General features: G+C 61.0%; 1 protein-coding gene across 24 annotated transcripts in view; it reads right to left on the bottom strand.

The window, feature by feature from the left end:
* Positions 1-23,162, bottom strand: part of CHD3 (chromodomain helicase DNA binding protein 3) — a 62,286-nt gene that overhangs the window by 2,166 nt on the left and 36,958 nt on the right. For 10 of the 24 annotated variants that reach the window (XM_037887235.2, XM_043537157.1, XM_037887241.2 and 7 more), the window contains exons 15-38: positions 20,587-20,778; positions 20,054-20,254; positions 19,220-19,357; positions 18,708-18,829; positions 17,942-18,115; positions 17,448-17,589; positions 16,436-16,567; positions 15,809-15,926; positions 15,215-15,339; positions 13,933-14,164; positions 12,745-12,911; positions 12,484-12,661; positions 9,430-9,495; positions 8,396-8,481; positions 7,597-7,730; positions 6,788-6,932; positions 6,093-6,258; positions 5,466-5,581; positions 4,712-4,865; positions 4,359-4,463; positions 3,837-3,977; positions 3,542-3,650; positions 2,537-2,669; positions 1,457-1,652 (exon numbers count right to left, since the gene is read on the bottom strand). In XM_037887235.2, the coding sequence (XP_037743163.1) occupies positions 1,457-1,652; positions 2,537-2,669; positions 3,542-3,650; positions 3,837-3,977; positions 4,359-4,463; positions 4,712-4,865; positions 5,466-5,581; positions 6,093-6,258; positions 6,788-6,932; positions 7,597-7,730; positions 8,396-8,481; positions 9,430-9,495; positions 12,484-12,661; positions 12,745-12,911; positions 13,933-14,164; positions 15,215-15,339; positions 15,809-15,926; positions 16,436-16,567; positions 17,448-17,589; positions 17,942-18,115; positions 18,708-18,829; positions 19,220-19,357; positions 20,054-20,254; positions 20,587-20,778 (3,472 nt within the window). Of the gene's footprint in view, positions 1-1,200; positions 1,653-2,536; positions 2,670-3,541; positions 3,651-3,836; positions 3,978-4,358; positions 4,464-4,687; positions 4,866-5,465; positions 5,582-6,092; positions 6,259-6,787; positions 6,933-7,596; positions 7,731-8,395; positions 8,482-9,429; positions 9,496-12,483; positions 12,662-12,744; positions 12,912-13,932; positions 14,165-15,214; positions 15,340-15,808; positions 15,927-16,435; positions 16,568-17,447; positions 17,590-17,941; positions 18,116-18,707; positions 18,830-19,219; positions 19,358-20,053; positions 20,255-20,586; positions 20,779-23,162 lie in introns of those variants that run through there. The other 14 variants (XM_043537154.1, XM_043537149.1, XM_043537150.1 and 11 more) reach the window with 4 other exon arrangements.

Below are 23,162 nucleotides of genomic sequence, written 5' to 3'. Positions count from 1 at the left end.
CACCCCACCAGGGCCGAGCCAGCCGGGGTGCCAGAGGCAGAGGAGGGCCCTGCCCCGTCTCCCCCAACCTCCGTGTCAGGTCGGCTCAGCCCGGAGACCATCGAGTGGGGAGGGACATTACTCCGGAGTAATTACATTACTCAGGGGGATGAATACTCCAGAGATAGTCGAGGGGATACTCAGGGGGATGAATACTCCAGAGATACTTGGGGGATACTCAGAGAGATGAAAACTCCAGATACTCAAGTGCTACTCGGGGGGATGAATACACCAGAGATACTCAAGTGCTACTCGGGGGGATGAATACACCAGAGCTACTCAAGTGCTACTCGGGGGTGGGGGCGTGAATTCACCAGAGATACTTGGGGGAAGAATACACCAGAGCTACTCGAGTGGTGATACTCAGATGGATGAATACACCAGAGATACTCAAGTGACACTCGGGGGGATGAATACATCAGAGATACTCAAGTGATACTCGGGGGTGAGGGCGTGAATTCACCAGAGATACTTGGGTGAAGAATACACCAGAGCTACTCGAGTGGTGATACTCAGATGGATGAATACACCAGAGATACTCAAGTGATACTCAGGGGGATGAATATGCTGGAGATACTCGAGTGATACTTAAATACACCGTGACACTCGGGGAGAATTACACTAGAGATACTCAGCGGGGACCGCTGTACCAGAGTTACTCAAGAGGATGAATACACCGGAGATACTCACATGATACTCGGGACGGGAATACACCAGAGATACCCATCAGGTGTGGGGGGGTGTGATGGTGAAGTAATGCACCAGAGATACGCAGGAGGTGAAGTACACCAGAGACACTCACATGATACTCAGGGTTAGGAAGGGAGGTGAAATACACCAGAGATACTCACATGATACTCGGGGAGAAATACACAAGTGATACCCAAGAGATACTCAAAGGATACTCAAGAGATACACCCGCGATACTCAGCAGATGCTCAGGGCACACACCAGCGATACTCAGGGCATACACCAACAATACTCAGCAGATACTCAGGGCATACACCAGCGATACTCAGCGCACACATCAGCGATACTCAGCAGATACTTGGAGGATAGTCATCAGATACGCTAGAGATACTCCAGGCATACCCATCCGATATTTGGGGGATACACCGGAGATACTTAGCTGATACTCGGGTGATAACCCAGAAATTCTTAGCCAATGCTTGGGGGGATACTCAGCAGAGGTTTGGGGAATTACTCAGCAGATACACAAAGAGATACTCAGAGGATACACCAGAGATACTCAGAGGATACACCAGAGATACACAGAGCAGGATTAAGGAGACAACCGAACACAGCGGCATTTCTGATCACAACCCCACTTTAATGATTCAGAGAGCACGGTACAGAGGATGCTTTGGACGTTACAGACACCGTCCTCTCCGCGCCCGCCTGCCCGCCCTCCTCTTACCCTTGTGAAGCACGGCGTTGGCAGGCTTGTTGCCAGCCAGGGACTCCTTGGACAAGTGCTGGTGGCTCTCGGCCAGACACTCGACCTCGGCAAAGCGGGTGTTGAGCGCCATGGCCGGGTGGCTGGGGTCCTGGGTCATGTTCAGGTAGGCGGCTCGGCGCAGCTGCTCCTCGATCACCAGTGCCTGCTCCAGGAGCTGCGGGGAAGGGGGCAGGAGAGCTGGCTGAGCCACCCGCAACCCGCAGGGGCACAGGGCTCACGGACTGTCACCAGCCCCCCTGCCCTGACCCTCTACACCCCACTCCACTCCCGGTGCCGGGAGAGAACCCAGACTTCCTGTCTCCCAGCCTCCCTGCTCTAACCCACCAGCCCCCATGCCCCTCCCAGCGCTGGGGAGAGAACCCAGGAGTCCTGGCTCCCCACCTCCCCTCTTCTGACCACTAGCCCCCACTCCCCTCCCAGAGCCAGGGAGAGAACCCAGGAGTCCTGGCTCCCAGTCCCCCCTGCTCTAACCCACCAGCCCCCACGCCCCTCCCAGAGCTGGGGAGAGAACCCACGAGTCCTGGCTCCCAACCTCCCCTCTTCTGACCACTAGCCCCTACTCCCCTCCCAGAGCCAGGGAGAGAACCCAGGAGTCCTGGCTCCCAGTCCCCCTGCTCTAACCCACCCGACCCCACACACCTCCCACAGCTGGGGAGAGAACCCAGGAGTCCTGGCTCCCAACCTCCCCTCCTCTGACCACTAGCCCCCACTCCCCTCCCAGAGCCAGGGAGAGAACCCAGGAGTCCTGGCTCCCAGTCCCCCCTGCTCTAACCCACCAGCCCCCACGCCCCTCCCAGAGCTGGGGAGAGAACCCACGAGTCCTGGCTCCCAACCTCCCCTCCTCTGACCACTAGCCCCCACTCCCCTCCCAGAGCCGGGGAGAGAACCCAGGAGTCCTTAGTTGGGATTCTCCTCTCCCAAGGGCATTGTGACCCCGCTGTTAAGAGCGGTCCTGGGCCCTGCCTCCCGCCCCCTTCCCACCCGCCCAGCCCCACTGACTCAGGGGTCGGGGGGGGGGTCCCCACTTCCAACTCCTACCTTGAACCTCCTGGCCAGGAACTTGTTCTTCATCTCCAGGAAATTCCCCTTGTTGGCCTCGGTTTTGAAGGGCTCGTTGATGATGGTGAACTGGGTGTCGTTCTGGATGTCCTGCCAGCGGGCGTAGCCGTGCCTGCGCGGGGCCGGGGGCGCTAAGGATCCTGCCGGGCAGCGGACGGGGCTGCCCCCTTTGCCTCTCCCTCCCACTCCCAACCAGACGCCCTCACAGGAGGGGACAGGGCTCGGGGACGCTCCGGAGAACCCATCGGGAATGGGAGTGCCAGGGAAGCTTGGGTCGGCAGCTCTCCGGGCGGGAGGAGACCTGGCAGGTTGGGTAACTGGTTCAAAACAACCAGGCTCTCTGGAACTTGCAGGTATCAATCCGGCACTGGGGCATTAAGTAGCATCCTGTGGCTGGGAGTTCCACAGGGAAATAGGTTTTTGGGATCAGTGATATCCAGTGGCGGGGAGTTCCACAGAGAAATTGTGTTTTGGGGATTGGTGATATCCAAGGCAGGGAGTTCCACGGGGAAACTGGTTTTTGGGATCTGTAATATTCAATGGCAGGGAGTTCCACAGGGAAATTGGGTTTGGGGATCAGTAATATCCAGTGGCGGGGAGTTCCACAGGGAAATGTTTTTTGGGATCGGTAATATCCAGTGGCGGGGAGTTCCAAAGGGAAATTGGGTTTGGGGATCAGTAATATCCAGTGGCGGGGAGTTCCACAGGGAAATGTTTTTTGGGATCGGTAATATCCAGTGGCGGGGAGTTCCAAAGGGAAATTGGGTTTGGGGATCAGTAATATCCAGTGGCGCGGAGTTCCACAGGGAAATTGGGTTTTGGGATCGGTGATATCCCACGGCTGGGGAGTGTGGGGGGAAACTGCGTGCTGGGATCGGTAACACCCCACAGCTGGGGGGAATTGCGCGCTGGGATGGATTAGACACTTTGAAATTGGAGGGATCAGATTCCCCGTCCCTGGAGCTAGGCCGCGGTGAAGGATACAGAACGATGCCAGCCAGCAGCCAGTAGTCCTGGCGCCGGTGCCAGATCTCATTCAGCTTCCCGGAGGAGATGGCCGCCCGCTCCTCGTTCTGCCACAGCGTGTGCAGCTCTGTGGAGGAAAGGGGCAGGGGGAGAAGGCGGGCGGCGTGAGATCCGCGGGCGTGCCCACACCATCCAGACGCCCCCTTCCCAACAGAGATCAGGGCCCCGTCGCCTCACAGACTGTCCCCCTCTCCCCACTCTCCGCGCCCGCTCTTCAGACACTAGCCCCGGCACACCAGGGGTGGCCTCTCACCCGTGAAGCCACCATCCGCGATGTTGAACATGAACCGGGGCTTGTCGGCCTTGTCCTCCTTCCGCCCGTTGGCCTTGCTCTCCTCCTTGATGCTGCCTGCCTTAGGCTCCTTGCCAGCTTCCTTCTCCACCTTCACCTCTTCTGCAAGCACAAGGGCCACCATTAGGGGTCAGAGTCAACACCCCCCAGTTGCTATGCACACAGACAGACAGACAGCTCAGGCCCAGACGTTGCCCCTCACCCCTCCACCCCGCCGTGGCTGTGTGAAAGAGCTAATAAGGGCGGCCTTTTAAATATCCATCATTAGGGTCCAGAGTTAATGCCCCAACAGAGCTGCACAGGGGCAGTTCACGCCGCTCTTAGCGCCGATCGCTGCCCCTCACGCACAATGTCAGAAGCTCTCCAGGCTCCCAGAGTCGCCCCGCGGTGAAACCACGGACAAAGCCGCGCGGAAGGAAACCCTTCTCGCATCCTGAACCCAGGTCCCCGCCCTTTCAGGCCTGTGAATCCCCCGCAAGTTACCTTTCTTCATCTCCGGCCCCTCCCCGTCCCCCTTCTCCTTGGGCTCATCGGTGTCAGCAGGTCTCTCCTCGGCCTTCTCCGCCGCTGGCTCTTCCGGCCCGGCACCTGGAACCAGACAGCACCGAGACCCGTGAGCCACGATCAGCCAGGTGCTGGGACAAGTTCGGGACGGAGGCCCCGGGTTAGGACCCGTCTTGGCCACCTCCCCATGCAAGTCCCAGCACCTCCCCCAGCCTCAGTTTCCCCATCTATCAGACAGGCAGAGTACTGGGTCTCCATCCATCCACCCCATAGCCACTATATATCCTTCCCCATATAGGCCCACTGACCCCAATGAAGAGACCGGGCGTTACCTGACTTCTCCTTCTCCTCCTTGACCGAGGGCTCTGCCTCCGGCTCCTTCTCCCCCAGCCCCATGGGCTCGTCCTCGTCCGCTTTCTTGGCTGCCTCCGGCTCGCTCTTCTCCCCGGGGGAGGTGGTGGGCGTTGGATGCTCCAGAGCAGGCCCCTGAGGGGGAGAGGACACGGGTTCGAGGAGGCGGATGTGCCGGGGGAGCGGCCAAATCCCCAGGCCCTGCGCCACATCCCAGGGGCCATCTCGCAGGAGGGAGCTGGCCTGGCGAGGCCGCAGCCTGCTCATGTCCGGGCAGCTGTTTGTCTGCCCCAGAACGAGGGGCAGGATTATCACCCCCGCGCTGCACAGGTGGGGAAACTGAGTCTCAGAGGGAGGTACCGAGCCCAGCACCTCCCTGGATTTTAGTCCCATCTCCAGCCACGGGGGAATTATCCCACGAAATCAGGGACCTGCCCGCTGGCCAACTGGCTCTTCGGAGCCGTCTCTGGGGTGGGGAGAAGCCACAAAGTCTTGGTGTCGCCCCCCTGCATGGAACAAGGGAAAACGTGCAAATCTCGAAAGTACCCGAGCCCGGTAGTGGCGAGGCACGGGCAGATGGGCAGCGGAGCGTGGAGATCAGCCCAGAGCAAGGCCCTGTGCCGTTGTTACCGAAGTTCAGCCCCAGACCGCTGCCTCAGTTTCCCTTTGGGTCTCTGGCTGGGCTGGGAAGCGCCCGGGTCTGCCCCGGCTGCCTGCCAGGCCCCGAGCGCCTACCTCCGTCTCCGTCCGCTCGCCACTCTTCGGCTCCTTCTCCGGCTCCTTGCTCTCCGGCTCCTCCTTCTCGGCCAGCGGCCCCGTCCCGTCCCCGCGCTCGCTGGGGGCTGGCGTGGCTATGAGGAGACCAGCATCAACTGGGCAGTGCCAGCCTCCCAGGTGGGGCCAGGGGACCCTGCGGCGGGGAGAGGCCCCAGGCTCCTCCCCCTCCCTCCTCTGTGATAGGGTGAGGCCCCAGGCTCCTCCCCCTCCCTCCTCTGTGATAGGGTGAGGCCCCGGGCTCCTCCCCTTCCCACCTCCATGATAGGATGAGGCCCCAGGCTCCTTCTCTGTGATAGGGTGAGGCCCCCACTCCTCCCCTTCCCTCCTCTGTGATAGGATGAGGCCCCTGGCTCCTCCCCTTCCCTTCTTTGTGATAGGATGAGGCCCAGGCTCCTCCCCCTCCCTCTTCTGTGATAGGGTGAGGTCCCAGGCTCCTCCCCTGTGATAGGGTGAGGCCCCAGGCTCCTCCTTCCCCGCCGTGACAGGGTGAGGCCCCGTCCACCCCCCGCCCGTGTGGGTGAGATTCCCGGGCTGCGGCCCAGCGGGGCGGTACCGGGATCCGGCCCCCGTGGGGCCAGGCCCCACCTGGCTTGGAGGTGCAGGGCGTGTTGGTGCAGCTGGGCTCAGGGGTGGTGGTGGAGGTCTTGATGGTTGGCGAGGAGGCGCGGGACGACCGCTTGGAGTCGGCGCTGGGGTCGGGCATCAGCTCGGGCATGCTCCACCGCCCGTTGATGTGCTCGAATTCCTGCACCTGCGGGGTGGGTGGGGAGCAGACGGCACCGCGTCAGTCCCACACGCCCCCCGCCCAACCCTAACCCAGACCCCCACCCCCGCCCAAGATCAGGCCCCTCCCACCATCATCCTAGAGAGTGCAATCAACTCCTCTGCCCCAAATGAAATCGGGGAGCCTGTCAATGAGAAAAAAGCCCCTGCCTCAGAGAGCTCACAGTTTAAATAGACAAGAAGGGAAACTGAGGCACAGTGCTGGGGGGGCGGGGCTGGCGGAAGGTCAGTGGCTATTCACTAGATCGTGCTGTCTCGGGCCTTTCCCACCCCCTGTGCAAGCTCCCCCCACCCCCACTCCGGGATCAGCTTCACTAGACAGCTCAGGCCTCCTCCCTGGAGGCTGCTCAGCCCACACCCCGGATCCTCTCCTGGCGTCTCCAGAGCTGTCGAGCTCCTTCCCACAGGCCAGGGACGGACCGACAGACGCGCCTCCCACCCGCACTCCTCAGCCCAGGCCCCCCCCCCCCGCAACCCCCCCACCCCCGGCAACGCACCTTCTTCTTCACCAGCGACATGACACCGATGCGTGTCAGGACCTGCTGCCGGGACAGCCCCTCCCTTGGCACGCCGTCGGCAAAGGTCTCCGAGCCGTCCGCCCCGGGCTCGCACAGGTGCCTCATGAAGAGGGAGACATAGGCCCTGCCGGGGGGGAATGGGGAGACCAGGAGCTGAGAGCCACGAAGCCCCCCCGCTTGGCAAGAACAGCCCCCCACATGAGCTGAAGGGGAATCCCCTCTGGCTGGCTGCTAGCAACGTGCGGGGGCTAGGACACACGCCAGCGGGGGGCAGTGCCCCCATCCGGCGGGCCCACGGGACAGGGGAGCCCCAAAATCACCGGCGTCAGGATGCCAGCCGCGCCGCACGCTCTCCCCACTCTCTCGAACGCCCGCCAGCTGCCATCAGAACCAGCTTCTCATCCCGCCCTGCATCGGGGCGCCCCGCGGGGAGCCTGTGCGGCGGGCCGGCTCGGGGTGGGGGGACACAGCCACAGCTCAGGCATGTCCCCCCCGGTTTGCCCCGGCACAGCCGCCCCCCACGAGGGGGTGATCTCCGTCTGCGCGAGGGAGGGGGCAGCGCCTTCCCACGCCCACTCCAGGAAAGCAGACGGCTGGCAGCGCAATGGGGCACTCAGATGAGTAAGAACCGTCATCACGTGGCAAGGGGGCACGGGCAGCATCCGCGCACTGGGGGGGCCCTGCTTGCCCTCCCTCCCCGGGACCCAGAGAGGCGGGGGGAATCTGGGAGCAGGGTCTCCCCGGCCTGGCGAGCCCTTCCCAGGCCAGCACACTGCGTCTACACCTACTTGAACTCCTTCTCTGTCTTGCCTCGCAGGTCCCGGACCAGCCACTGGGTGGTGAAGGCGTCCTGGGGGGGCATCCCCCAGCGCATGACGGCGTTCAGGAAGGCCTTGCGCTGCCGTGTGTTGAACCCCAGCACCTGGCGGCAAAGGTGGGTGAGAGAGAGACCCCCAGCGCCCTCCCCGGGCAGCTCCCCGCCCTCTGCGGGCCCCCCGGCGCCCTCCCCGGGCAGCTCCCCGCCCTCTGCGGGCCCCCGGCGCCCTCCCCGGGCAGCTCCCCGCCCTCTGCGGGCCCCCGGCGCCCTCCCCGGGCAGCTCCCCGCCTTCTGCGGGCCCCCCGGCGCCCTCCCCGGGCAGCTCCCCGCCCTCTGCGGGCCCCCCGGCGCCCTCCCCGGGCAGCTCCCCGCCCTCTGCGGGCCCCCCGCGCCCTCCCCGGGCAGCTCCCCGCCTTCTGCGGGCCCCCCGGCGCCCTCCCCGGGCAGCTCCCCGCCCTCTGCGGGCCCCCCGGCGCCCTCCCCGGGCAGCTCCCCGCCCTCTACGGGCCCCCCGGCGCCCTCCCCGGGCAGCTCCCCGCCCTCTGCAGGCCCCCGGCGCCCTCCAGCGCCCAAGTGCCCACGGGGCCCACTGCTGAGAGATGAGGCCCTGCTTAGCAGAGCCAGAGCTCACCTGCTCCCCCCTCCCAGAGCCGGGGAGAGAACCCAGGAGTCCTGGCTCCAGCCCCCCCTGCTCTAACCCACCAGCCCCGACTCCCCTCCCAGAGCCGGGAGAGAACCCAGGCGTCCTGGCTCCCAGGACAGCGTCTCACCTCGATGTTGCCCCCGACTCGGGCCAGCAGCGGTGGCAGAGGTTTGTCTTTCTCGTTGCGGAGCTGGCGTTTGGACTGGCGCCGTCCTGCGTGGGCGGAAGGAGACGCGATGAAGTGTCCCTGCCCGCCAAGCCAGAGGCCGGAGCCCCTGCCCCGGGGGCCGGGAACGGAGCGGGGGGCTTGGCGCGGGGGCCGAGTGCCAAGTGCTAGCTGCACGGACCCCACCCCATCCCCATCCCGAAGTTAGTTCCCATTATGCCAGGCACTGCACAGACCCAGCCCCTAAAACCAGGGCCCCACCTGCCCCCCCCGGACCTGGGCCCCCCCAGTCACACTAGGCGCGAGATCTAGCAGCAGTGGTCAAAGTACACCTCCAATGCTGGGCCCGGAGCTTCCCGCCCGGCCTGGGTCTGTCTACACTACAGCCACGACACCGGCCGCATCCGGTAACGCCGACAGACCATGCTCGTTAACCGCGTTTCCGAGCTCTTCCGCTAGAAAGAAGAGCGTCTTTTCCGCCCGCGTGATCACGTCCGCGCAAACGCTCTCCAAGCCCAAAAGATACAACCTTCCGGCTTGGCTCATCCCACGCCGGACGCTTTCGATTGGCCACGTTTGTTTGGTTTTTTCCCCCCGCTGCTTGCCAGTGGGCAAAAAACCGAAATTCGCCCCGGTACCTTGGTGTGCAGGTCTAGCTCCTACTACTCTATCTGAATCAAAACGAAGGGATTTAGGCACGCTGATTTCATCAATGTCACCAGCTCTCCTTTCTTATGTGCTAACTACATCCCGCGTAACACGGTTCTCATCCTTGAAGGAGCAGAGCAAGTTTCGACAAGTGGGAGACAACGGACGGGATCTCATTCTTTCGTACGTTTTTTTCCGCCCCTCCCCAAAAATTGTCACGCCTGCAAAATTTCTGGGAATTTGACATTCCTAAGCAAGGCTTAAATGGGCCTAGCCCTGGGACAGGGTCTGATGTTTTCCCCCCCAACTGACACAGAGCGGTTGTACCCCCAAACCCGGGCCCTCACCTTCTGGCCTCTCGTCGAAGTCTTCGTCTTCCTCTTCCGATCCCACCGAGTACTCGGACTGATTGTCTGAAATAGCATCACGGCAGTTTGTAACCGGAAGAGGACTCTCCCTCGTTAGCCCCACTCCGGAGCAAGGGTGGGGGGGCATGCGGGAATCCCAGCACAGATTCCTCCTTCTGATCCTCACTGCACTGCGGCTCGCTAATTTGCCCCCCACATCACAGCATGGCTCCGGCTTAAAAATGAAGAAGCCGGTTCATTCACATCCGAAGATACCCAGATGGCAGGGAGGGGGAATCGCAGACTGAGTGGCTCACGGCGCTGGGACACGTCCTGACCCCCAACCCACACGAGCCATTTTTCCCTTCTCTCCCAAAGTTGAAATTCCAAAAGTTCCCGCGAGATGGGAATTCGAGAACTTTTTGTTTAGGACACATCAAAATGACCTTCCTGACGTGATGCTGAAACATTCGAAAGTATGATACAGATCTCGATCCATGTGAAATATTTCACACACACACACGCACACACACCAAGTCTTGCATATTGAATATACTATAGAAAGTATTATAAAGAATATAAAATATTCACAATGGTATATGTTAAATGTAAAGTGTTATGGAAAATATTAACATATTTATATACTGATTATATTTAAAATGCTCTAGATAATATAAACTATTAAATATAAAAAAGTATACTATAAAATATTATGTTTTATTTATTGTCATGATTTTCATTTTACTATAAAATATTTACTATTAAACTATACAGAAATGAAATAAAGAACTATTAAAATAGATAAATGTATACTTTAATAGTTCCTATCTGATTTCTTTATAATACTTTATAACTTTATAGTAAAATAGATAAATATATATTGAATAGTTAATATTATATTTAATGTATAATATAAAATTTTGATATATATGTTAATAGTTAATACTTTGTATTATATTTAAAGTAGATATAAATATAAAATCTGTATCTATTGTAATAGTTAATACTCTGTATTATTTTTAAAGTATAATAGAAAATCTTAAATATAATTTATTAATCTAAATTATAAAAATATTTTAATAAAATAGAAAATTATATATATATATTTATTTTAATTGTATTTGTATTATATTTAAAGTATAATAAAATCTTATCTATTATACTTTAAATATAATATAAATATTAAAATAAATATTAAATTTTAATTAAAATGTATATTTTAATAGTTAATATTTTATATTAGAGATCATATTTAAATATCAAGTATATATAGAGAAAAACTTAACTGTTAATATATGGATAAAATTGAAAGTTGAATATTATCAACTATAATATATAAAGTATTATATAAATACAAAATATTATATATAAAAATAATATGAAAATTAAAAGTTTAAGTGTTTAAAAATTAAAAGTCAAAAGGAGCTATAAAGAGGGAACGAAGCTCAATGAGAAAGTCGAAATGACATGAACTGAGACCCCCTCCATGTTGATTCAAATCATTTTGAAATTTTCCCGTTGAAATCGACGCCTTCCCACGAGACATTTTGGTTTAGACAAAACAGTGTTTTCCGGGCAGAAAACTGCTAGGTTAACTGTTTTCTGATTGGTTCTCATTAAAGACCTGCACAGGGAGAGCCATGAACTGATAGGCCTGGAGAGGCCAATCTGATGATCGGATCTGACCTCGGGTGTGGCACAGACCAATTACACCCAGGAATCCCTGCACCCAGCCCATATCTTGTGGGGGAGTGTGACGAAGTGGGACTGTTCTTAATATTTCCTCTGAATACTGTGGGGGTGCCTCAGTTTCCCCTAGGCAGTTCTTAAGTATCTAGGTGGTGGGATAAGGGTGTATGATCATTGCAGAGCCTAGAGGGCAGGTGTGTGCAGGAGTCTGGACACAGACAATGGCCGACACCCTGTTTCCTGGCCACTGATGGACTTGGCCCTTCCCCCCTGCAAGGTGAGAGCTAAAGGGTTGGAGAAGAAAGGAATCAGGTGCCCTCCTGGCCCGGGAAAGGGACAAAGCCCAGAGGAGGGGGGGCTGGAGAGAGTTTCAGTTTGGGGCTGGCTGGGACATGGAGTGAAGGGCAGACGGGGTTGTCAGACCCAGGAAGGGGGAAGCCGGGGGAGCTGTGTGTCCTGCAGACAGGCTGCTCGCAGAAAGGAGACTGCCCCAGAGTCCTGCCCGGCTTCGTAGGGAGCAGTTCCAGAGCATCGCCCGGGGACTCTGTGACAGGAATCTAGCGTGGATCTTATTGCGGATCCACCACCTGTGGGGGAAGCTGTTGCCCCTGGCGGTGAGAAATCTGCATCCTATCTCCAGGCTGCAGGTACCTGCCTCCAACCCCAGCCGCTCGACTTAATGCGCCCTATTTCCCTCTCCACGTGGAGATTACGTTACTTCTTCTCCGTCTCGGCAGGCAGATTTCCATCCACTTTGAGGGTCAGCAGCGATTTCACGCAGGACGGGTTATTAATCCTAGTTATTAATCCTGTAGCTCTTAGCAGCAGCTCTCAAGGAGGTCGGCAGCATTATGGGGAAACTGAGGCACAGGGCGGGGCCTTGCTCAAGGTCGGCCGGTAGGCCGCTGGCGAAGCCAGGAACAGAACCCAGGACGTCCCAGCCCAAAACTGTACCCCCTAGGATACACCACATCCAGTTACACCCAGCACCTATTCTCCCGTCAATCCCGGAAACCAGAGCTCACTACTATTGTGGGTCTAAGGCGGAAGGCGTAACAAGGGTGAGGTGTGTTTGTACTGAAAAGGACACCACCCCAATCCCCCCGGACCCCCATCTGCACCACACACTCGTTTTCTCCCCCACTCGCCCCAACGTCGCTGAGCGGGAATAACAGCCCCTCCCGCCGGGCGGATGCAAATTCCCCCTCTCAGCCGCGGGATACAGGAGAGGACCCCATAACAGCAGCTCCGGCTGGCCCTGCCCCTGTCTCCAGTCCTGCCCCACAGCCTCCTGCCAGCCCAGCCCTGCCTCCCTCAGCTCTGCCAGTGCCCCTCGCTCCCGGGCAGGGACCGACGGGTGCTGACCTTGGTCCTCCTGCGCGGCATCGTTGTAGTTGACCTGTTTCCGGACCCGTTTGCCCTTCCCCAGGTTCCGGGCCAGGTCCTCCTGCTGCTGCTCGTAGTGATGGCGCAGGAGTTTCTCCCAGTAGTCGGGGTCCACGTTCTCCTCCTGCTTAATGATCTCCCGCTCGATCTCCTCGATCTGCCAAGGCAGGCTGGGGGTGAGGGGCTGGGCCGGGCCGGGCCGGGGCCCCCCGCTCCAGCCCCGGGCTCCCCCCGACTCACCTTGTCCTCCTCCCGCACCACGTACTGGGCCACCTTGAAGGAGCTGAGATACTCGTTCATGTTCTGCACGTCGGCATCGTCGGTGGCGTCCTGGTTGCGGTCGAGCAGCCGGGCGATGGCCTCGTTGTCGTAGTGGATCACGCTGCTGTCCTCTTCCTTGTTCTCCCCTGGGGGGGGGAGGGGGGGCAGACCCACGTCAGGGCGGGGGCCCCTTGAGCCCCACCCGCGGCCCCCGCAGGGAGGCTGAAGCCAGGGGGCGAGTCTGGGGGCAACAAGGGCTGTGGGGCTCCCCTCCCCCACCCCTGCCTCCCCCCACTGGGGGGTCCAGGCTCCATGCCCCCTGGGATCGCAGGGGCCCCGTCCCACAGCCTGGCTTCCTCCCCACCCCAATCAGCGCTCCCTACAGCCCAGGCTCCTCCAAGTCCTGCCCCCCTCCCGCCACCCAGCTGGCCCCCTCTGAGCTCCGCCCCACCAACCCCTCCCCGACTCCCCACCGCCTCCAAGCCCCACACCCATCTCTCACCCCACACAACCCAAGCCAGCCACCCCATCCTCCACCCCCTATCCCCCAACCCCCTCCCCAGGGAGCCCCACCCTTATTCCCCAACCCCCACCCCAGCCACCCCATCCTCCACCCCCTATCCCCCAACCCCCTCCCCAGGCAGCCCCACCCTTATTCCCCAACCCCCACCCCAGCCACCCCATCCTCCGCCCCCTATCCCCCAACCCCCTCCCCAGGGAGCCCCACCCTTATTCCCCAACCCCCACCCCAGCCACCCCATCCTCCGCCCCCTATCCCCCAACCCCCTCCCCAGGCAGCCCCACCCTTATTCCTCAACCCCCACCCCAGCCACCCCATCCTCCGCCCCCTATCCCCCAACCCCCTCCCCAGGCAGCCCCACCCTTATCCCTCACCCCCCACCCCAGCCACCCCATCCTCCGCCCCCTATCCCCCAACCCCCTCCCCAGGCAGCCCCACCCTTATTCCCCAACCCCCACCCCAGCCACCCCATCCTCCGCTCCCTATCCCCCAACCCCCTCCCCAGGCAGCCCCACCCTTATCCCTCACCCCCCACCCCAGCCATCCCCTACCCTACCCCTATACCCCCACACCCTCCCCAGCCATACCCTCCCCCGCCAAGCCCCACTCCTGTCCTCCCCACCCCACCCCGCCCAGCCACCCCTCACCTTCGTTCTCATCCTTGAAGAGCTCCTCGGTGCCGAATTTCAGGATGTCGTCCAGCTCCTGCTTGGACATGCTGCCGGCCTTGGAGCCCAGCCCCGGGCGCACCACCAGGTGGGTCAGCATCATCTTCCGCTTGGCCACCTGCGTGATCCGCTCCTCCACCGAGGCCCGCGTCACAAACCGGTAGATCATCACCTTGTTGGCCTGGCCGATGCGGTGAGCCCGGCTGAAGGCCTGCGGGGCCGGACAGGCGGGCGTGGGGTGAGATGCAGGGGTGCCGGTCCGTCTCCCCGTCCGCCCGTCCCACCCGCCCGCCTCCCTATCCACCCACCCAACCCACACGCCCGCCCATCTCCCGGTCTGCCTGACAACCATCTACCTGACCCACCCACCTGCCTCCCTGTCTGCCGACCATCCATCCATCCGCCCAACCCACCCGCCCGCCTCCCCAGCCGCCCAACCACCTGCCCGCCTCCCTATCCGCCCGCCCATCCACCCACCTGACCCACCCGCCCGCCTCCCTGTTCGCCCATCCGTCCATCGGCCTGCCTCCCCACCCTCCCATCTCCCCGTCTGCCCGACCCACCCACCCACCCGCCTCCCCGTCCGTCCGACCTACCCACCTGCCTCCCCATCTGCCCATCCATCCATCGGCCTGGCTCCCCGCCCACCTCCCCATCTGCCCAACCCACCCACCCACCCATCTCCCGGTCTGCCTGACAACCATCCGCCTGACCCACCCACCTGCCTCCCTGTCCGCCGACCATCCATCCATCCGCCCGACCCACCCGCCCACCTCCCCGCCTGCCCATCCGTTCGTCTGACCCACCCTCCCAGGGACGCCGGCCTGTCCCTTCCATCCCTCCCTCCCTCCCCGTGACCTGGATCCACCCAACCCATCTCAGAGGCAAAGATCTACCTACCCCGTCCTCCGGGGCAGCTCTCTGCCTGAGTCCATCCACCCGAGACACGGAGTCCCCTCTGGCTCTATCTCCCCACCCACCCTGCCCCAGGGGCACCTCTCTGGCCAGCCAACTGCTTCCCAGATTCCCCTTCACAGCGCCCCCAAGAGAAGGGCCAGACCCCTGACGGGGGTAAAGTGGCGAGGTTCCATGGGTGGTCACAGAGCTATTCCGGAGCCAGAGATGCAACCTGGGGCTCAGGAAGAAGGAGCCAGGTGGGTCCTTCGGGCCTGGGTCTCCTCGGCAGCCATCCTGGGCAAGGGGAATCCTCGCCTGCCCCCCAGCTGCCCGCCCTGGGGGCGTGGCGCCGCGGGGGACTCACCTGAATGTCGTTGTGGGGGTTCCAGTCCGAATCGAAGATGACCACCGTGTCTGCGGTGGCCAGGTTGATGCCCAAACCCCCGGCCCGGGTCGAGAGCAGGAAGCAGAACTGCTGGGCCCCGGGAGCTGGGGGAGAGATCGCATGGGTCACCCGGGGGAAATCCCAGCCTCCCGAAAGGGCAAGAACCGCCGCCCCCCCCCATCTGGATCTGGAACCATCAAAGCTCTTGCTGTCTGGGACCATGACCCTGGGCACTGGTGGGACTGGGGCAGAGGGGGCCAGGTTGGAATCTCCTCCCTGACGAGAGCAGGACACTAACGAACCAAACTGGCCGCAGCTGCCAACGCAGGTCTCTGCTACAGCTGACTTCCCCCGACTCGCCACAGGGGGGCTCTCGCCGGCCCAGGCCCGGGCTGCGGGGATCATGGGGCCCAGGCCGGAGGCGTCAACTCGCAACGTCACTGTCGCTCGGCACCACCTCCCTGGGCAGCACCTGGCGCGATGGGCCCCCGATCTCGGTCAGAGGGTCTGGGCACAGCCCGGCGCGACAGGGCCCCAATCTCGGTCAGGGGGTCTGGGCAGGAGGATTCGTACCGTTGAATCTGTCAATGGCTTCCTGCCGCAAGGTCCCGGTGATCCCGCCGTCGATCCGCTCGTACTTGTAGCCTTCGTAGTCCAGGAAATCCTCCAGCAGGTCCAGCATTTTCGTCATCTGAGCGTTCAGGGGAGATGAGGGTGGTCAATGCTGGGCTCCGAAAACAGGGATCCCTCGCCGGGCACTGAGATGCAGCCACCTCTGGGGCGGGGCGGCTAGTTACCCAGGGACCCCTCACCCAGCGCTGAGATGCGGCCACCTCTGGGGCGGGGCAGTTGGTTACTCAGGGACCCCTTGCCCGGGGCTGAGATGCAGCCACCTCTGGGGTGGGGCAGCCCCTATTTAACCACCCCTAGCCGTGCAGGAGTTTCAGACGGGACACGAGGGAGGCTGCTGTATCCGTCTGAGAGGGGATCCATCGGGCAGGATGGAATTGCCCAGGGCCGGAACGCCCCAGGACGCCTGGGTTTGCGCCCTCCGAAGCCTGGGGGGGGTGGTGGTTAATGACCCCGAGGCATTTGGGCGTCAGAGGAAAGACACCACGTACGTGTCACTCGCACGAGGCTGTGAATTAACACACAGGCCCCGGCTGACGCCACCCGCGCGGGTCCCTCGGCCCGCCTCACCTGAGAGAAGATCAGCACCCGATGGCCCTGCTCCTTCAGCTTCCGCAGCATCTTCTGTAACAGCATCAGCTTGCCGGAGGATTTGATGAGGGCGCCGCCCTCATAGGCACCGCTGGGCAGCTTGGGGGATTCCTGGCGAGGCCAAGACAGCAGCCGTTCAGCTCCGAAAACGCCCCCATCCCGCCCAGGCGGGGCCGGGGCTGATTCCGGGCACTGCTAAGGGGAGATCTTAGGGACGGATCCCAGAGGAGGGCGGGTAATGGGACGGCGCCCGGCCCCAAATCCTCAGCCACGATGAAACAGCCCCGCCGGAAACCCCACGGCTTCCCTCCCCACGGCGGCTAACGCCTTACGCTACTCGACGGTGACTCTCCGCGTCCCTCTCCCAGCCCCGACAACTCGTCTCCGTCGCCCCCAACGAAAGATTTTCCCTCCCCCACCGTGTCGGTTTTTAAATCAAATTCACTCGTTTTCCGCCCCCCTGCCCCCAGGCCGCTCCCGCTAATCTTCCCGTCATTCAGTCAACGCTTGGCACCAAAACGCCGCATACGTTGTAAAATCCTTTCCAACGTTTTAAAAAAATGTTTCCATTTTGATACGTTTCTTTCAAAGGATTCTTTATGGACCAAAATCGATGCGAAGTCGTAGAATGCGTCCGTGGGGCCTAATCTGCATATAAAGCTCCACCCAGCTTCATTGACTCCGCCTCCTGGGTCCAAGCCCTTCCCTTCCGGGATGAACCATGGTCTGCCTGACACCCCCACACACACCCCTTGGACGGGCAGGATGTATCAACGCGCCCACACCCTCTGGGGTACACCGGGGTCTCCCCAGACTCCTCTCCTCCCCCGGGACAGGCGGGACGTTACCAATGGGCCCACATGCTCCGGGGTACACCAGGGTCTCCCCAGACTCCTCCCCCGGGACGGGCGGGACGTTACCAATGGGCCCACATGCTCCGGGGTACACCAGGGTCTCCCCAGACTCCTCCCCCGGGACGGGCGGGACGTACCATCGCAGCCACAGGGAAGAGGTACGGGTGGTTACAGCACTTCTTGAGGTCCATCATGATGTTGAGCAAGGAGACCTGGTTGCCGCCTCCCCGGGAGTTCAGGGCCTCGAAGTTGCGGGTCAGGATGTATTTATAGTATTTCCTGAGCAGGGAGCGGGAGGGAGGGTGAGGCTGGGCCCTGCCACTGCCCCGGAGCCTGCTCCCCAGCAGTGTGGAAGGGAAGGGAGTCCTGGCTCCCAGCCCCCCTGCTCTGACCACTAGACCGCTCCCAGAGCCGGGGAGAGAACCCAGGAGTCCTGGCTCCCAGCCCCTGCTCTCACCACGTACCCCGACACGCTCACACAGTGCCAGGCAGGGAACGGCTCTCCAATCCCATCCACACCACATCCTATGCCCCTATCTCCGATGCCCGCCACTGAGCCCCCCGCCCCACTCCCTGCCCCACCGCGCCCCCCGGGCGCCGCCCTAACCCTCCCCCGGACAGAGGCGGTTACTTCTGCATGGGGCTCAGCTCCACGCGCACGATCAGCTCCGTCTTGGCCGGCATGTTCTTGAAGACGTCGGCCTTGAGGCGCCGCAGCATGTGAGGGCCGAGCAGGTCGTGCAGCTTCTTGATCTGGTCCTCCTTGGAGATGTCGGCAAACTCCTCCAGGAAGCCCTCCAGGTTACTGCGGGGACAGGCGGACGGGGCCGGGTTAGCCTGGGCCCCCCCGCCCCGGCAGCGTTGCCAGCCTCCCTCGCCGGGCCCGGGCCAACCTCCCGGCATGCAGCACCGCCCCATGCCGAGCCCTGCCAGCCCCCGCCCTGCAGCACGGCGCCCCTCTGGTGTCCCCGGCCCTATCCTGCTTCACTAGGGGGATTGGACCCAAGGGGCCTGGGGTCTCGCATCCCCAGCAGAGCACGCCACCGACCCTTGCTGCGCTGCCACGGGTGTGAGGTCCCATACTCCTAGGGGTTGTGAGGCGTGACTTTCCTACGCCCTCCACGTCAAACCAAGCCAACCAAGGTGGGGTGATGCCCAGGCAAGGTGGAGGCAAATCGGGGTGGGAGGGGTCTCCTTGAAGGTGGGGGGCACAGGGTGCATGTGCCAGGAAGGAGGGTGGAGTGAAATTCCCAGCGCGAGCCCGTGTCCCAGCTCCCTTAAGGGCCCCAGGGGTCAGGGAGGGGGATCTCCCAGCACGAAGCCATGTCCTGGCTCCCTGCGGGGCCCCAGGGGGTCAGGGCAGGGGTCTCGTGTGGGGTAACGGGGGGCTGACGTACTTGAAGCGCTCCGGCGTGAGGAAGTTGAGCAGGTGGAACAGCTCCTCCAGGTTGTTCTGCAGCGGCGTCCCCGTCAGCAGCAGCTTGTGGTCAATCTTGTAACCATTCAGCACCCTGAAGAACTGGGAGGGGCGCGGGGGGTGTCAGAGGCTTGCAGCCCCCACCCCACCCCTCCAGACACCAGTGGGGGCAGCCCAAGGGTGCTGTGCAGGGAGCTCAGAGAGCTTGGCAAGCCAGCAGAGAAAGAGCTGAAGCCCCCAGCCCCCACTGCCCTCCCAGAGCCAGGGATAGAACCCAGGAGTCCTGGCTCCCAGCCCCCCTGCTCTAACCACCAGGCCTTGCTCCCCTCCTGCAGCCAGGGAGAGAACCCAGGAGTCCTGGCTCCTAGCATCCCCTGCTCTGAGCACCAGCCCCCACTCCCCTCCCAGAGCCAGGGAGAGAACCCAGGAGTCCTGGCTCCCAGCCCCCCTGCTCTAGCCCCCCAGCCCCCACTCCCTGCCCCATGCCGGTACCTTGGACTGGTTGTTCTTCAGCCGATGAGCCTCGTCCACCACCAGGCAGGCCCAGCGGATGGAGCCCAGCGCCGCCTGGTCGATGGTGACCAGCTCGTAGGACGTGAGCAGCACGTGGAACTTCACCTGAGCTTCCCTCTGCGGGGAAAGGCCGGGCCGGGTGAGCGGGTGGAGCAGCAGCCGGGCCGGTACCCCCGCCGGGGATGAGCCCTGGCGGCTAACGAGCCGGGGACCCCGAGGCACGGGCAGCCCCATCAGTGATCCCCAGCCCCGCTCACACCCTGCACCTCCCCGGCCCAGCCTCAGGGCCCTGCAAGCCCCGAGCGCCGTGAGCCGCGCTTCCCGCCCGGAGACACAGGCAGGTGACGGGAGCTGACAATAGAACCCAGGAGTCCTGGCTCCCAGCCACCCCCTGCTCTAACCACCAGCCCCCACTCCCCTCCCAGAGCTGGGAGAGAACCCAGGAGTCCGGACTCCCAGCACCCCTGCTCTAACCACTAGACCCCACTCCCCTCCCAGAGGTGGGAGAGAACCCAGGAGTCCTGGCTCCCAGACCCCCCTGCTCTAACCACCAGCCCCCACTTCCCTCCCAGAGCCGAGAGAGAACCCAGGAGTCCGGACTCCCAGCACCCCTGCTCTAACCACCAGACCCCCACTCCCCTCCCAGAGCCGGGGAGAGAACCCAGGAGTCCTGGCTCCCAGCCACCCCCTGCTCTAATCACTAGCCCCCACTCCCCTCCCAGAGCCGAGGAGAGAACCCAGGTGTCGTGGCTCCCCTGCCCAGTGAGAATAACCAGGCACACGCAGCTCGGGGCGTGGGGGGGGGGTCCTCACCTTCATCTTGAAAGCCTTCTTCCCACCCTTCATGGCGTTGTCCTCGAAGGAGAACTCGTTCTCGCGGATGATGGAGCGGCTGTCCTTGTCGCCCGTGTAGGTCACCACGTAGAACTTGGGCGCCCACATCTGGAACTCCCGCTCCCAGTTGATGATGGTGGAGAGCGGGGCGCTGACCAGGAAGGGGCCTTTGGTGTGACCCTGGGCAGAGAGAGACACCCAGGGGGTTAGGGGGCAGAGAGAGACACCCAGCGGGTGAGGGGGCAGAGAAAAGAGTGGCTGGTTATACAGGGGCGCTGAGATGCGGCCACCTCTGGGGCGGGGCAGCCGGTAACCCAGGGACCCCTCGCCCAGCGCCGAGATGTGGCCACCTCTGGGGTGGGGTGGCTGGTGACACAGGGACCCCTCGCCCGGCGCTGAGATGTGGCCACCTCTGGGGCGGGGCGGCCAGTGACCCAGGGACCCCTCGCCCAGCGCCGAGATGCGGCCACCTCTGGGGCGGGGCAGCTGGCTCTTTCCCCCGGCGACGTTACCTCCTTGTAGAGGGAGTAGAGGAAGACGATGGTCTGGATGGTCTTGCCCAGGCCCATCTCGTCGGCCAGGATGGTGTCGGTGCCCTGGGCCCAGGAGAAGCGAAGCCAGTTGAGTCCCTCCAGCTGGTACATGTGCAGGGTCCCGCCCGTGGAGGTGATGAACCGCGGCTGGGTCTCATACTTTACCGTGGGCTGAAGGGCAAGAGAGGGAGACGGTGATTGGGGGGGGAGGGGTCTCGCTACCGACCCCCCCCCCCCCCTCCGGCTGGCGCCGGGAACAGCGTCCTGAGCAGAGCTGGGAGCCTGCTGCATTCAGAGCGAGCCACGGGACCCAGGAGTCCTGGCTCCCAGCCCCCCCTGCTCTAACCCACCAACCCCCACTCCCCTCCCAGAGCTGGGGAGAGAACCCAGGAGTCCTGGCTCCCAGCCCCCCTACTCTAAGCACTAGCTCCCACTCTCCTCCCAGAGCCGGGGAGAGAACCCAGGAGTCCAGGCTCCCAGCGTCCCCTGCTCTAACCCACCAGCCCCCACTCTCCTCCCAGAGCTGGGGAGAGAACCCAGGAGTCCTGGCTCCCAGCCCCCCTACTCTAAGCGCTAGCCCCCTACTCTCCTCCCGGAGCCAGGGAGAGAACCCAGGAGTCTTATGCATATATCCCACAGGGGTTGCTGCTCAGTTGCACACACAAAACCACAAAAAAATCACAACTCCCAAATCACACAACCTGCCCCATCCGCAGACCAAACTCACGCCAGCTCCCCAACCCTGAGCATGCAACCGACACATACACCTGCCAAGCCGAGATCCCACAACGACCCAGGCCCCAAGTCACAGGCAACACCCACAAAAATCACAACCCCGCCCCTCCACACGCAAACGTCACCAATTGCACACAACTGCTCCCCTGATCTGGTGTCCCCAACACACAGCCACACCAATTAGTCTGCAGAAGAGAAGAATGAGGGGGGATATGATAGCTGCTTTCAACTACCTGAAAGGTGGATCCAAAGAGGATGGATCTAGACTATTCTCAATGGTAGCAGATGACAGAACGAGGAGTAATGGTCTCAAGTTGCAATGGGGGAGATTTAGGTTGGATATTAGGAAAAACTTTTTCACGAGGAGGGTGGTGAAACACTGGAATGCGTTACCTAGGGAGGTGGTAGAATCTCCTTCCTTACAGGTTTTTAAGGTCAGGCTTGACAAAGCCCTGGCTGGGATGATTTAACTGGGACTTGGTCCTGCTTTGAGCAGGGGGTTGGACTAGATGACCTTCTGGGGTCCCTTCCAACCCTGATATTCTATGATTCTATGATTCAATCTAACACACTCACACAAGTATCACGCAGGCTTGTGTGTGGGCACACGTAGCCACAAACAACCATCACACACAGTCAGAACCCCGCACGCTACAACCGGCCACATGCCATCATGCCGCAAACCCCGAGATTGGACACACACAAGCAGGAAGGAGCACACAACCACAACAGATCCACACAACCACAACCCCTGGCGGCAGCCACACTCACTGAAACACACGCAGACAGAGCCAGTCACATAGGTACAGGTGGGCACAGACAGAAATCCACCCCGGCACAACCCCACTAACGACAACCCCACACCCTGCCAACCAGTCACACACAGTCACAACCCCACGCCGCAACTGCTCACATCCGACTGGCGTCTAGAGGCAGATGCGCACAAAGACACCAAAATCCCCCCCACCACAATCACAGCAAACCAGGCTCAAGTGATCACGGCCGCAAATGTGGGAACAAACAGACGTGCGACAGGGCGGGCCCGCCCCATGGATCACGCACTCACAACGCTCCAAAGCACCCACACCCACACAGCAAAGCAGCCAGCCACAATCACAACCCCACGCTGCCACCACATGAATTAGTGCACACAGGCGAGTGGACACAGAAATCACAAATCACAACCCCCAGCCCCAGCAATTCACAGCTCTCTCATATACACACACACAAAGTCAGTGACCCACCATCCCACACACAAATCTACACACACACACAGACACACACACACAGAGTCAGTTACCCACCGTCACACACACACACACACACAGAGTCAGTTACCCACCATCACACACACACACACACACACACACACACAGTCAGTGACCCACCATCCCACACACAAATCTACACACACACACAGACACACACACACAGAGTCAGTTACCCACCGTCACACACACACACACACACAGAGTCAGTTACCCACCATCACACACACACACACACACACAGTCAGTTACCCACCATCACACACACACAGTCAGTTACCCACCGTCTCTCACACACACACACACACACACACACAGTCAGTTACCCACCATCACACACACACAGTCAGTTACCCACCGTCTCTCACACACACACACGGAGTCAGTTACCCACCGTCTCACACACACACACACGGCGTCAGTTACCCACCATCACACACACACACAGAGTCAGTTACCCACCGTCTCACACACACACACAAACGGAGTCAGTTACCCACCGTCTCACACACACACACACGGCGTCAGTTACCCACCATCACACACACACAC

Source organism: Chelonia mydas, chromosome 28 (genome assembly GCF_015237465.2).
Source record: "Chelonia mydas isolate rCheMyd1 chromosome 28, rCheMyd1.pri.v2, whole genome shotgun sequence".
NCBI classification, from domain to species: domain Eukaryota; kingdom Metazoa; phylum Chordata; order Testudines; family Cheloniidae; genus Chelonia; species Chelonia mydas.
This window is presented reverse-complemented; position numbering and strand designations above follow the sequence as displayed.